General features: G+C 35.6%; 1 protein-coding gene across 5 annotated transcripts in view; it reads left to right on the top strand.

Moving 5' to 3' along the window:
* The window catches only part of SYT14 (synaptotagmin 14), an 88503-nt gene that overhangs the window by 13908 nt on the left and 59419 nt on the right, over nucleotides 1-15176 (top strand). For 3 of the 5 annotated variants that reach the window (XM_088052782.1, XM_014252923.2, XM_088052781.1), the window contains exon 3: nucleotides 12414-12578. In XM_088052782.1, coding sequence (XP_087908908.1) covers nucleotides 12414-12578 — 165 coding nt within the window. Of the gene's footprint in view, nucleotides 1-12413; nucleotides 12579-13436; nucleotides 14726-15176 lie in introns of those variants that run through there. The other 2 variants (XM_088052779.1, XM_088052780.1) reach the window with 2 other exon arrangements.

The raw sequence follows: 15176 nt of genomic DNA, 5'->3' as shown, positions 1-15176 counted from the left end.
TTCTAACCTTGTGTGTCCCTATGTTACTGACAAATTTCTCCTTGTGGTGCGTGGATTTGGTGCATTCTTGTCTGTCTTCACTCCCTACTCAATGTGTACCTTTTAAGCAGAAGGTGCTTGCCATTGTACTGCAAATCTTCCAGTCACCTGGAGTTTTGGTTACTTTATCTAAGACTTTACATCTTCTGATGCACATTCAAGATGCTTTTATTGTCTGACCAAGGCCAGGCTCCTAAAGATTACTTTATTTGCCAGCTGTCCAGCTCTGCTTGCTTGCCAGGATGAGAGTGCAGACTCAAGATCTCTACTGACATCCTCAGAATAGGTAGGCATTTCCAAGCTGAGAATTCCTGGCTGCCAGCAGTCTTGAGCTGGTCAAATCAGACCTTCCAGCTTTGTGCTTAATGTCACTGAGTGCTCATGTCAAGCTTGTACAGGATGGAGTTTCCCATCTCTTGGATGTGCCCTGAAAGCCAAGCTGTTTTTTCGTCTGTGAGCTCACAGTAGAAGCTTAATGGACAGACTGAGTGTTCACATTGACACATGGGTGATTCTCTGCAGTCTTCTCTGGTGCTGGGTAAGGTTGCAGTGTGCCCTTCTCCTTTTTCTCTGTGTCTGTGTGACTGTGGCACCAGGAGAGTACATTCCAGCACTCCTGGCATTAATCCACTCCCTTATTTTCATTGAATCCTGTCTGAGGCTTTGAGAGCTGGTGGTGTTTGACAAAATGATTCTCCATTTGCTATTTGCCTGAAAGCCTCTCATGCTTTCTGCCAGGGGATGGTGGGTAACTCTGACTGTCCCGTGACTGAAGTTGGAATGCCCCTATGGAACCTCTGAAACAAACAGTAGTAAATAACCTGCATTAGGTAGCTGGAGTTTTTCCAGTGTACACTTGTGCTTTGTTTGTCTGTCCGTCTTTCTTACAGTTCTTCCAAGTACATGGCTGTTGAGAAGCAGCTAATAGGATAAACAGTGATGTTCCGTCTTATTTTTCCTGCACTGAATAGGGAAAAGGGAAAAGTAAGCATGCAAGCAAGCATGTGTCTTCTATGAATAATGCATGGTAAAACTTTCCAGTTTCAAGTGATGGAATGTAATTACAATTTATATGGGGATTATATGACTTGAAGAATACCTATTGCTGGTGGTTAATTTTTCTTTCTAGTCAGCAAAGTAACACATTCCTAAATTGTCTTTTTCTTGCCTGCCCTTTCATTTTTTGCTAGAAAAATAGGAACCTTGGAGTATCAGATGATGAAATATAGAAAGGGAACCAGAAAGGTCTGCAAAGCTACATGTGACTACGCCATTTAGCTCAAATAACATAATGAAGACTTCTTAGTTGTAGTTGAAGGCATAGCTTTAAAAGCAAAACCTAAGCCTTAAAAAGGAAATGTCTGCTCTAAGATTATTCAGCTGTAAAAATGAAAATAACTTGAAACCTCACTTTGCCTGTTTTTTAGGTTTTGTATTTCTCATATTAGTTAAAATGATAGACTCAAAGGTTTGCAAGTACCAGTTATAATGATCATTGAATATCTGAGATTATGTCAGTTCTAGTGTAAATATGATCCCAGTGTGGTGTTGATACAGGACTCAGATTTGCTACCCAAAGATGTAGCAATTGTCTGGCACAAGCCTCCTCCTGTGTCACATTAATGATGTTACAGTTTTGTAGCTGCCCAGGAGAGATTGTGGTGGGTCCCCCTCTAGGCTGCACAAGAAAGATTGCAGTACTTTTATAGGGTTTTGTTACTTGGTTTCCTTTTAGCAGATTCATGCATTTTTGAGAAGAATCTGCAAGGAGCTGATCAGGAGTATGGAGACTAATAGGCTTTTCTGGAAAGCCTTAAAAACTAATTCTTATGTATTTTTAAAGAGGCTTTCTCTAAATGCATAAATATAGGGAGTGTGTGTCATGAAAATGGAAGTATTTTGTGGCTGTTATGTAACATCTAATAGCTACAAAATTCTGAACAAGTCACTTCCCAGCTTGTAAAAAGAACTTTAAAGATGTATGATCAACTATTAGGGAATCAATGAAATATGTGTCTCCTATGTTTAACATAAGTAGTTGAAGTATTTGTGCGCTTTTATATTTACACATTGTTAAATCTGGAAATTAGAAAACAAGGAAAAATAGATTCTTGCTTTTATTATAAATTAACATCTTGTTTCCTTCTATTATTTAAAGAAAGTCTGTGTTCACATATTTATTCAGTGTCTGACAATACAAATTGAAGACTTGGCTGTGAAAAGAAGAGTCCTGCTTAGTTTTTGATAGCAGAAGGTGACAGAGTTTCTCTGAAACTACTCAGTTAACAGTTTGTCTTTTTGCTGGATATCTTCCTAGTATCCAGCTATTTTTCAGAGAGTCAGGATATTTGTGTTCCTTTGCTATGGACATAAAAGAATTCAGGGAACTTGAGATTAGATTTGAGAAAAATACATCTTTTTTAGCTGTATAGTGCAGCTGCAAGTCTAACTTGGAATTAGCTGTTGTAAGATTTAGTAATATTTTGATTAAGGCTGTTTCAGGTTCTCTTTGTACAAACAAGACAGATTTGTGCTCAGTGTTTACAATATTGAGCTATAACTGAAGAAACTCCTCTTTAGTATAGTATGCTATGTATTCACTGCGTGACATGGAAGTGACATTAAAGAAGATATATGGCCATGTTATTTTCAGGTTTCTTTCACCCAACATTTTTCACTTGTTTATTTTTGAAGTAGTGCAAAGTGATACTTCTAACTCAGCAGTGTGTTTTGTATTTAATTTATGGAAATGTAGATTTAGTATCCAGGTAAGGACTGAGTTGCACAGAGGTTTAAAAATTATTTTTAAGCCCTTTTTTGCTTTTGCAAGATGTTCTTTCTTTTCTACTGTTGTGGCACTCTTGCAAACAAAGGAAATTATTCAGCAAACTGACTTTGTGACTAAGAATGGAACAGAAGTGCTCTCTTTAGTATGCAAAAGAGAAGTTGCAAAAAGACAATGTCTTCGTCTGACAATGAAAAATGTCACTTGTAATAATAATTTTGAAAAGATAAGAAGGTGTGAATTTTTGCTTTGTCAGAAGTATGTTTTAAGTAGAACTATTACTCTTTAATGTTCTGGTCAGCTATCTTTATCCATTTGCATATGTCTGAATATTAAGCAGCCAACTGCATTTAATCCAAATGGAAAAAAGTAACATTTATTCATTAGTTTCATTTTAAAGTAGAAACATTATGTTGGAAGTCAACTGCATCTGATACTCAAGTTATCTTAGACTATTTGTGATAGTCTACACTAAGTAACTGCCTCTGAAAAAGAAATAAAATAATTTTCCCTTTATTCCTGCTGTCATCAAGTTGGTAAAACTACTTGCTCTTCATCAACTGAAGGGTGATGCCACAGATGGTAGCAAATTTCTTTAGACTAGATAACTTCACATTAATGTAAAATGTAAATACATGTTTCTTCATTTAGAGGTTCAGATTGGACAGTACAAAGTAAAGTGCACTTCCTCTTTTTACAAAGAGGAATAAAAGCTCTTCATTTAGAAAGTATAAATGATTAAAGCTACATTTATAATATATGAAGACAATAGTAATTAATACTTTTTTATAAGGCTTGAAAAAAATTTTTATCCCAAGGATACTAATCTTCATAGACTTGGGAGATATTTAGACATATTGCTACATGTTAAAAAAAAAAAAAAAAAAAAAAAAGTAATAATGTTAACACCGCCAGAATATATGTTTTGAATTTGCACTCTGTTGGAAAAATAATCAGTAAGTACATGTTTTGGATTAGAAAAAATTCAATACTAAGTAAATACGTTTCTTTGAGCTTACTGATGCCCATACAGGAAGCAGAATATTATTTCTGTGTTCTCCTGTGTTTAGAGTCTTCTGGAAAGCAGCAGCTACTGGGGTCACTTAATTCCAGCTATGGCACTATCTTTTCTTCTGTAGCAATTTTTGTGTATAAAAACTTTGCTATGTCTGAACCCTGGCATTTCTTCACTCAAGTTATCATGTTCATATAATCATTTTTACCATGCAATACTTTGCTGTGTATCCTTGTTAATTACTGTTGGATTATACGGACTGTCTCATGCTTTGTTAATTTTAGTGTCTGATAGAGAAAAATGAGGTTTTAAAATACTTTTATTACATAGATTATTTTTCATTTCCCATAGTGGAGAGCTGCTTTGTGATGGGTATGAACTTTAAAACTGCAAGTCTCTACACCCCTGTGGGTCTTTAATACTTTTGCTTTGGAAGGATTATTTGAGAATACCATTAAAAAAATTATAATCACTGCTGTTCTCTTACCCACTGAGTGGATAATAGTCATGTAATATGCTGTGTAATTCCAGCAGATTACTAGGATTTGAAGGTAATCAAGATGATTCCATGATCAGTGTCTATTCCAAGTGGCAAATGTGATACTTCCTTCACTGTTTCTTTTCAGAGATTTCTGTTGTGAGATATTATTTAGTCAGAGATGAATTCCATGTAAAAGAGAAAAGGCATTGAGGGACTGGTAAATCAGCAGGGATGGCAAGCTGACAACTTTCTCAGCACATACGGATTTAGGAATTAAGAGATTTCTGTCAAAAGTTTAAATCTCCATCTCAGAGTATGGCTTCACTTATTTGTAAATTCTTAGATCAGTGGCATTTTGGAGCCAAGGGCCCTCTTTTTCCTGTAATTAAATTTATCAGCAAAAGTTTCAGCAGGGTGTTTTAAAAGAAAGGGAAAAGAATCCTAGAAAAGACAACCTGTAGAGGCAGTACTAGAGCTGCTACAAGTATTTTTGTGCACTTATGGATGTGACTGGTTAGTGTAATGAACCAAGCTGGTTTTATCCTAAACTGTGAGTTAGAAGTAGCTGAGGTCACTTGGTCTGTTCAACCTGCAGGAGACTGAGGGGAGATCATTGCAGTCTACAGCTTCTTCGTGAGGGGAAGAGAAGGGGCAGGCACTGATCTCTTCCCTGTGGTGCCCAGGGACAGGACCCAAGGGAATGGCCTGAAGCTGTGTCAGGAGAGGTTTTGGTTGGGTATCAAGAAAAGGTTCTTCACCCAGAGGGTGGTTGGACACTGGCACAGGGTCCCCAAGGAAGTGGTCACAGCACCAGCCTGACAGAGCTCAAGGAGCACTTGGACAATGCACTTATTTGGGATGGTGCTGTGTGGGGCTGAGAACTGGACTTTGATCCTTGTGGGTCCCTTCCAACTCACGATATTCTGTGGCTCTAGAATCGTATTTTATGAAGTAAATTAACTCTATTTGATGTAATTATTTAGTCAAGTAATTTAATTGATTGTAATAAAATCAAATAAGCTGGATTTGTTAATGAAAATACATTCTAGAATTTCTTCCTGTGTGTAAGAATTCCTGGAATCTAGATGTTAAAATGTATTTTTCTTATTAGTTCTTGTAATTATATATTAAGGAAACAAAGGGAAAAAGAAGTTCTGCTTTGTCTCTGTAGCAGTGCATAATAACCCTCAGCCAGGATGAAGTTACGTAAACTGAATGTTTAAAAAATTGTTATTATTTCTGATAAATTTCCACTGGAATGAGAGTGACAGTGGAGTTAGACCAGTGTAACTTTCATGATACTCTAATTCCAGTAGTGTATCATGTTTCTTTTCCTGTAAAGAAACACATTATTCAGCAAACTGAATAAACAGAAACAGACTTATTTTTTGCTTAATATGACCTTTTTTAGAATTAACCCAAAAGTGGCATCATGTATCACTTTAGATGAATGTATGCTTTGTGTGTTCTCAGTATTTCTTTGAAAGGTCTATTTAAAGGGCACTGTTATTCCAAATAGTACCACTTTCATCCTCGTTTCATTCTGTGAGTCTTAAAAAACTTCTGAGAGGTTCATGTTGCTAAAATTGTTTATAATTTTCTTATTTAAGAAATGCAGCACTCTTTTCAATTTTGCATTGAAATTGAGTTGTCATTTCAATTTCATGCTCATTTGGAATTGCCATTGCTCAGGGTTGTATCCTGGATGTCGATACTTAAAGTGCTGAAGTACAGGTAGCTCATGTTGCAGGGGCTTGTAATTTGTACTGGAGAGTGTGTAAACCTGCTGTACAGCAAAGTGCAAGATGCAGGAACAACAAACCCAGAGGAAGGAACATCATAAGACTGGCAGAATAAAATGTATTTAGCATAGTATGCTGAGAGATGTAGCCATCAGTAGTGGGCCTAGGTAAGTCTGTGCTGCATAAGGAAAGGAAAAATGCAAGTTTGAATTGGAGGGGGCAGCATCTTTGTACAGAAAAGCTTCAGTTTTAATGTTACCTAAGTGTAGCTAAAAAATTAAAAGTGTTAATCTATGAGATGTAATTGTGTGTTTTAAGTTGAGCTAAAAGACTTCCTGATATTTGTTTTGGCAAAACATAGAAGAAATAGGTAAATTTTTGAAGGGAATTATGTAGTCCAGTGTTTTATATGGGAGATAGAAGAAAGAATAAAACAGTAATCATAGCATATATGTTTGGAATTTTGTCTCTTGACATGTTCAATAAAATGTTTAGAGTTCATTGTCTATCACTGATTTTTAGCAGCAACATCAGCTAGTCAATATTTGTGGTGCAGTTGCTTTTGTTTTTTATATGGGAAAGCACTCTAATAGTGATTCTGCCATATATAGTTCATGTTTGTGAAAGACTGCAGGTAGTCAATCATTTAATGTTTTAAGTCAGAATTCTACAGCAACAGTGGATAAACTATTACCCTCTGTAGGTGTGTAGCAGTTTGTTTAGGTAAAAAAGGTTCTATTCACTTGTTCCTTCTTCAACTACTCCAGTAAACACTAAAGACACTATTTATGTACAAATTCACAAATTGCTGTGAAACATTGTGTATTGAGTTTCCATTGTCAAAGAAAAGCTGTTTAAAAAGAGCATGAAATCTTAGGTAGCCTTCAAGTTCAGTTACTTACTTTTAAAGAGGAGACAATCCTGTGTAATTAGCAAAAATAATTTACATGTAAATTGACACAAATGAAAGTACAGTCCCTACTCCTGTTGAGTAATCAGACCAAAGTACTTCACTTGGGAGCAGCAGGTGTAGAGGGATTTGTTTGGTTTTTTCTGTTATGACATGAGTTGTCTGTGAAAAATAAATATATCCTGTTTGGAGATAAATAATTCAAGCATGGAGAAAAGACAATCAAGGCTCAAATCTTGTTGTTTTGTTCAGTAACATGCTCAGCTTTCTAAAAGTACGTTAATTTCTTTTGCAAGTGGCAAAATTGGAAAGAAGTGACAAGCAGCAGTGAATGGCATTTGGATGAAAATGTTTTGAGCTGGACAGTACAGATTATTTTCATGGAGTGTCAAGATGTAATGGTGTAAAAAATGAGTAACAGTAAATCATTCTTCTTCAGGACTAAATACAAAACATCAGCCCTGTACATTTAGAAGAACTTAAAGGGCTAAAGTATCTCTAAGTTATCTAAAGGTCAAGTTGTAAAAAAACCCCAAAAACCCAAGTTACAAATAAAAGCAAGCTTGCATATGACATTTCAAATGTTTTTTTTTATGCTAGGATCCTGAAGATAATTGGCATTTGTCATATCATACCCCCTAGTTATTTAATTTGTGTACAGAAGAGATAATATTGCGTTTGTAAATGAATAATTGAAACATCACTAAGAGAATTGTGTGGCTTTGTACATTGCTAGCTAAGTGAGTGGTATGATGTAGAGTGCGAAAGCTCCAAAAATAATTTATTGGATATTATATAAAGTTTGGGGCTGGTTACATACTAAAATATTAAATGCTTTTAAATTTCATATTAAAAATATTTAATCTTTTTAAAATATCTGAGGATTTTTATTGTTTTGGTGGCATATATTTGAACATGTCATTATTTTCTGAAGAGTTTGAAACAGCTTTTGGAAATGAAAAATTATAACCTTGTCATAGGAAGTTATTATTTGAGAAAGAGGTGCTAATTTGATATTTAAGATGAAGAGATGGTAAGTTTCTGTGTTCTAATACTTCTGATTCTAGTGATGATAACAACAAAATGGAATTAAAGTGATCTTAAGGTGATACTTCTGTAATGACTGTGACTTTCTATACCACTTCCATAGCCAGCAATTCAATTAGTCTTGGTAACTTTGTAGAAAGATGTTTGTTATTTCAGTATTTCTAAAACTGTCTTATATTATAATGAATTTCAAACATAAATACAGAATTTCATTCTTGTTTTTCTCAAGAACTGAAAATAATTATGAAGTTTATACAAATAGGAACTCTGAATTTGAAGTATGGCTTTGAGAAAATACTGGTTTTCTACTGGAGTCTGATAGTAGAAGAAACTGCTGGGAACCTCTGAGCATTTTTTAAATGCTTTTCATGGTACAATTAATTCCCAGGCAACTCAGAATTTATTACAATGTGTTTTGAATCAAAATAATTCTGGTGGCGAATGCAGCATAGATGTCTTTTTTATGTAAAAAAGGTATTTTAAATTTTTTTCTGTCCACGAAGTATACCTGAGAAACTAACTGAAAAGATTAATGAGATGTATAAAACCTGTATTCATAGATGGGAACCTGTACACATTTAATGTAGAAAATGGAAGTACATTTTTTCCCTTGGCTTTATAATGGTAATACTTCACAAGATTTCAGTTTGATAATTTACCTAATCTGTGAACAACTATTCTAAGACTCTTTACATGAGTGCAAATGGATACAGAAATATAATTTTCAAGTCCTATGTTCACACTGAATTACATAAATAATTAATTAGTTTTGCTGTAGCGTAATTTTCATTCTTTTTGTACGGTATTAGCCAATGTTTCTTTTTTCACTCCAGAAAAATGTCATCAGATACTGTGTTTCCATAGAGAACTATAAGGCTTTCAGACTGTGCCTTTTTTAACTAATTAGTACCCAGGAAGTGCTGGAAAAAAAAAAACCCAAAGTACTCAGCTTTCAGTTCTTTTTAGGTTGTGGTCAACTTCCTTAAGCACGTATTTTAATGGATCAGAGCAGTTTGATTGCTGAACAATAGAAGCATAAGTAAAAATTTAAAAATTGCAATTTAAACATACAGGTTTAAAAGATCAAATGTGACATCTGTGAGAGTGTTTATCCCTGAAGATGTACATTTAATATATCTTATGAAAAGGAGACTGTCACTGCCCTTTGTTGAGAATCATTCCATGACTGGAATTCAGTTAAATCTCCTCCTCAAAGCAGTGTGGACACTGAATTCAGGCAAAATTGCTCAGGACAGCCTGCTCCAATAAGGAAGCAATCATTCTCATAGTTCATTCACAGGTCCCATTATCTTTATCTGCCTTCTGATCTGTCTTCTTTTTTGCCTTCTCATTGCTTTCTGACTTGTTCCGTGTACCCCAAATTGGTGTCACACCTTCTTCATATCTCACACTTATTTCCTCCCTGAACATCATTAACCTGTGCCACCATCTACTGCTCTTTCTGCTGGTCCCTGTGCTCTGATGAATCACAGTTCCCTCTTGCTGCCTTTTCTGCCTCTGCCTCTGTGTTTGATAGGGGCTATGGCTGGAAGTTATTGAAAATTAATAGTTTCTGTTCTGGGCCCAGTCTCCAGTCTCATTTGGGTGAGGATCAGTAATTTAGATAAAACTGGGTGTTGTTCCAATAACCTCAGATACTCTCAGTTATCCATAATACAGTCTTGAAAGAGGTGGGAGCATGCCCACTGCCAGCAGAACTTCGGGAGATTTCACCTGTTTAGCTTTGAATTAATATATATGAACTGAGGCTTTTGTCAAATCCCAGGGTATTCTTGTGTGTGGTAAACAGACACCTGAAAAACAAGAAATGAATGCCTGACACATGCCAAAGTTCATGATAATTAAAATATTAATTTTAAAAAAAATTAACTGCCTTTCCTCTCTGTTCCAGAATAGAAATCCACTTTTCTCACCTTATTAACCCTCTTGATGCAGCAGGATGTCTCATTTGAAGTTGTTGGCAAGTTCCTTTTCATGGGAAAATTTTCAGGGGTGTTTAGGTAAAATGTTATATGATCTCTTCTGGTCAGAAGTAAGAAGTGAAGCAAAAATAATTGTCAGTTTTAGATATGTCTGGATGTCCAGCTCAAAACAGGAGTGCAAATACAATTTGTTTTTCATGGTGGAAGGCGCATTTCTTTGGATCTTTCTTTCTTTGTCAGATTTTAAAGACACCTGTATAATAATTTAAGAACAGCACCACAGGCACAAATGTTCCTTGTCATCCTGCAAAATGAACTGAGAAGGTTGTGGAACTGCATGTATTTCTCAGTCAGTACTTTTACATAGATGTATGAGCCCAGATTTACAAAGGGCATGTGTTGAATCAGAGAATGATTTCATTTGGAAGGCTCCCGGGAAAGTAATTTGCAGTTCAGTCCCCTGCTCAAAGCAGGGATAACATTGAAGTTGGATTCTATAACTGATCTAGGCAATCTGTTCCAATGATAAACTCCTCTCATTCTGGACTTTTCCCGCCTCATCTCCAATTGGAACTTTTCTTGTAGTTATTTTGGACTCTTGTGTCTTGTCCTTTTGTATTGCATCTCTGAGAACACCGAGTCTGATGTCAACTTTTCTTTAATCCCACTCCTTTTTAAATAGTGAAAGATGCCATGCAGCATTATAGTCCTAAAGTGAAGTGCCAAGATCTTGGCAAACAGAATTTGTAAATTTGATAAAGCTTCATAAATCTCTATTAAACGGAAAAAAGAATCAACCCTCAAGAACAGGATTTATGGATTTGAGTGTAGAGTCTTGCAGGAGTTGCAGGAGTTGCAGGAGGAAGAAAAGGGGTATATGAAATCTCAGCTTTCATCCAGATTAATGCAGTTAATTCAAAACTTTAATCAAAAATTAAAAGTTCAGCTCTGAAAGATGTGTTGCCTGTGTGTTGTAGCCACAAAATCCACTCTTAGGTGTTACTCTTCCTGTTTAGAATGCAGGTTTGAGACATAGCTGAACCTATAATGTTTCTTAATTATCAGTAAACTACTAATAAACCAGTTAAGAGTTAATTAATCTGTTACATATCACTAGGAATCACAGTTCTGTAATGTTTTACACAGTAGTTAATTGCATGTAGTTATTGAGTTCTATCACATTTTTGCCTATAACTTGCACCAAAACATTATTTGAATTGCAGTTTTGTAGCACTTCACTTTAACCTCCCACCCTACTTCATAATAAATTTGCAATCCTGTCACCATTTTAACTTCTCACTTCAAGTTTTTTGGATACAAAAAATCTCTCATTGTGGAGAGTCCACTGGGTTTCCTAAGGGCCTTCCCTCTGACATCCTGGCAGCCTTTATTAATGAAGCAGCTCATCTTCATTATAGCCTGTGGGCATCTGCACTCCTTTCAGAAGATGTGCCCTCTCTTGGTCTTGAAATGCCTTTATAAATTGTTACTTATTTCTCACATTTCTGGGCTTTTGTTTTTTGCTGCTCTTCTATATCCCTTTCTCTGCCCACTCTCCTTTTCAATAAGCAAGCTGCCCTTTAAATACTCTTTCCCCTTTGCTTTAATTTGCCACATCCATTTGCAGATTTCATATTTCTAAAACCTGCTCCTTGATAATCTTAGTCTTAAATGGTATAATTGATGTTAGGTGCTGAGGGACTTCAAAGATTCTACACCTGCTGACACTGATCCCCAACACTGCCTTTCGGTTATCTGCTTAATAGCAATTACATATTCTGTATTTTACATACTCTTACTTTCTAAGACATGTCAGCCTACTTTAACCTTTTTTTTTCCCTCAAACCTGGTTTTGTCTTTTTGCTTTATCTCCCTGTAGCTCTTTCTTGGTTCATATGCAAGTGAATGTACATGGTTTTTCTCATTCTGTTTTTTGCTCATTAAGTGTCCTGCTTACCAGGGAGCAGGTGCGCCAGCTGGTTCCTGAGGGAACAAGAGCCAGGTGCTGAACATAGCAAGGTGGACAGGGCAAGGGCTCAGTCCCTCCTTGGCAGCACTGCTACAGAGCTGGGCCTGAGCAGAGGTAGCCAAACCTCCAGAAGATGGGGCACTCTAAGCTCCTTTCCAGAGCTGTCTCTCAGGTGTTCCGTCAGAAATAATTGGTTTTGGCAACTTCTGATAATCTCCCTGTTCCTCTGCAGAGACTGTCCCATCCTCCACCAGAACCTCTTGCTCGCAGTGTCAGTCCCTCTCAGATTAGGATCAGTTGCTTTTCTATTCTTGAAAAGATGATTAAACAGTAACTCAGATTTAAATTGTGGGGTTTTAATTATATCTGACATATATATTTGCATCTTTCAAGGTATTTATTAACGATCAATTCTGATAATATTACAACTTCGCAAACTTTTTCAATGTTTTTAAATGTATTTTTCTTTCTGTTTCTTTTAGTATCTCCTGAAGCAATTGGATTCCTGTCTGCAGTCGGGGTGTTCATTATTCTCATGTTGCTACTTTTCCTATATATTAATAAGAAGATGTGTATTGAAAATGTTAGTGGTTTCCCAGATCTCGATTCAGGATACACTACAAGAAAGAATTCACAAGATAAACTTTGTAAGTATCTGACATATAGTGTACTAAACTTAATTATAAGAATACAAATTTTTGGAAGGATGTAGCAACACAACAATGCTGACTTTTCCTGTGACTGCAGTACTTGAAAGGAGTAATTCTTTGTATCCATAAGCCACAGAAATTCAATAGCTATATAACCAAAGAGTTTGCATTTACTTATGGGGAGTTACTTCTCTTGCACTCTGAGAATACTCTTGAACTTATTTTAAACATTCCATAATTTTGCACAATTAAATCTTTTCAGATAAATTTGTGAATAGGATTATTGGATTTTCACTCAGCCAAATCCTTCACCATTTTTTAAAATTATTTTATTCACTTGGAAAATAATTTTAAATAATAATTTTAGTGATATCTTATATCTGACTAACACATTCTTGAATATTTTTTAATACAACAAGGTCTTTAAGGATCATGAAAGAAATTAGACCTTGAAAAAGATATTTTGGTTTGTTAAAACAACCTCTTTCTACTTTTGTATTGTGAAAATTGAACAGGCTTCGTTAGCTGACTTGAGAGAAGAAGTCAGGCACCAGAGAACAGAATGTGAAATCGACAAGGCCTTCTTCCCCTCTGTCTCTCTAAAAGATGGAGCTAGATTTTTATTTTCAATTTTCCAGGAAGCAAAAAAAAAATTCTCCTCAGAAATTGTCTGTCATATTAACTTTCTTTTTTGCTACAAAACAAGTCTTGATATTCCAAAATATCTTACCTTGTGTAGAAGACAACAAATACTTTGGGGTGATGAAATCTCCACGATGTGTTGTGTTATGTTAAAAACTTGTTTTAGTGTGACATTGATAAAAAATTAAATGTCTCACAACTTCTTCTTCACAGGTTAGAATAAAAAAAAAAATCCACCTCACACAGTTGTCTTGTTTTTGAAAATAATTAATTTTGTTATGGCTAGTTGATGCTGCAGTTGATGAAAGACTATGGTTTTGCTGGTTGATTGTGGCTTCATTTCAAGATATTTATTTAGCTGTTTTCTTATTATTTTCATATAACTATTGAATGGAAAGAGAAAAGCTGCAACTTCCCCTGGTAAATGTATTGATTTTTGAGATAGCAAAGGCAAATAGCTCTGAAATTGAAGCTGGAGAAACAGAGACGATCAGTTTGTGAAATAGAGGACCTCTCAGTATTAAGAGCTGTTGCTGAATAGGCTGGACAAATGGCGTTTTTTAGAAACCTTCACCAAAATCTGAGCCTTCCCTCTGTGTCTTCCCTGGTGGACACGCTAAGCAGTGCTGTGGATGACCTGGCCAGTGTTGTTGGTGAGGTTGGCTACTCTGTGGCTGACTCAGTGACAGAGCAAGTAACGAGCATGATCAATGGCCTGCGGGCTGAAGATGAAAGCTCCAAAATGCAGAGTGATAAACCTGTGGAAGTCAGAGAGGAACACACACCATCATTAACTCATTCTCAGGAAATTAATATGAAGATGAAGAGAGATGCTACAGAACATAAAGAGACTCATAATTTTAATTCGTTAGATTTTGTAAAAAAAGGTACAAGTCAAGTTGGAGTATCTGACCATGTCTTGAACAAAAACCAGTGCCAGTTAAGAAGCACAGATCATAATAATCCTGTCAGTGATGCAGAAGTAGCTCAGGATTTGAAGACTGTAGGAGGACCTTTTAAAAGGGAAGTAGTAGGGGGAAATGAGTGTTTTGTAAATGAGAAGTTCTTGAAGGATAGTAACCTGAAAAGTAAAAAACTTACAATGGAGCAATCTATTGAGGAGCAAGATAATTGTTTATATGCAGTATCAGAAAATTCCAAGAATCATGAGCATAAAAAAATCAAACCGCAGATACCTGGAGTTGATTTTAAAGATTCTGATAAAGTGTGCAGTATGAGTGTTCCCCAAGATATAGGAACAAAGCTTGCTGAAGTACAGAAGGAGAAATTATCAGACTCCAGCTTGAAGAAGATGCACAATGACCGTCCCATTTGCCTTAATGAAGTCAAAGAAAATAAATCTGAAGGCTTCTTTGACAGAAAAAGAAAACCCATCTCAAAGGATGAAGGCAATGTGTCAACTACAACTGTGAATGAGGGTAAAAGGAAAAACTCAAAGAAATTAGAAAGAGAGCTATGTAATAAGAAGACAGCAGGAAAAGGTGAGGAGTCTGTCAGCAAACTGCATTCTTCAGCCTTTCCTGAAACTTACCATATTTCCTACTTTTTTCACCTAATTTACACATTTAATAATAGTGTTTCCTGTGAGTGAAAGTAGGTTTGTTTCAGTGCTTCATTTTCTAATTATGTTGATATTTCTTGGAAGTTAATTACTTTCCAAAGTATTATTTAAAGGAACTGATTAATAAATGTCTTTTCTATGTTCTAACTTTACTCTTTCTCTATACAGTTTCTTGCCTTCTCTGCCTTGTGTGGTTTCTGCTGAAAAACTATGAATTAATTAATACTGGAAATTAATACTTGCTCTGTGAAAGTGATTTTTATTTTGGTTCTTTTTAAAAAGTTTCTTTTTTTAATTTTGTTTGCTTTTTAAAAGCATTGCATTAAATGTGCTATGATGATAAAAGGAATAACTTCTTTTGCATTTACATT

The sequence above is a fragment of the Pseudopodoces humilis genome, chromosome 3 (assembly GCF_049639895.1).
Source record: "Pseudopodoces humilis isolate 2021_Gansu_Grassland_sample_001 chromosome 3, ASM4963989v1, whole genome shotgun sequence".
In the NCBI taxonomy this organism is placed as follows: Eukaryota; Metazoa; Chordata; class Aves; order Passeriformes; family Paridae; genus Pseudopodoces; species Pseudopodoces humilis.
The sequence above is the reverse complement of the archived record's forward strand: the minus strand, read 5'-3'. Positions and strand labels throughout refer to the sequence as shown.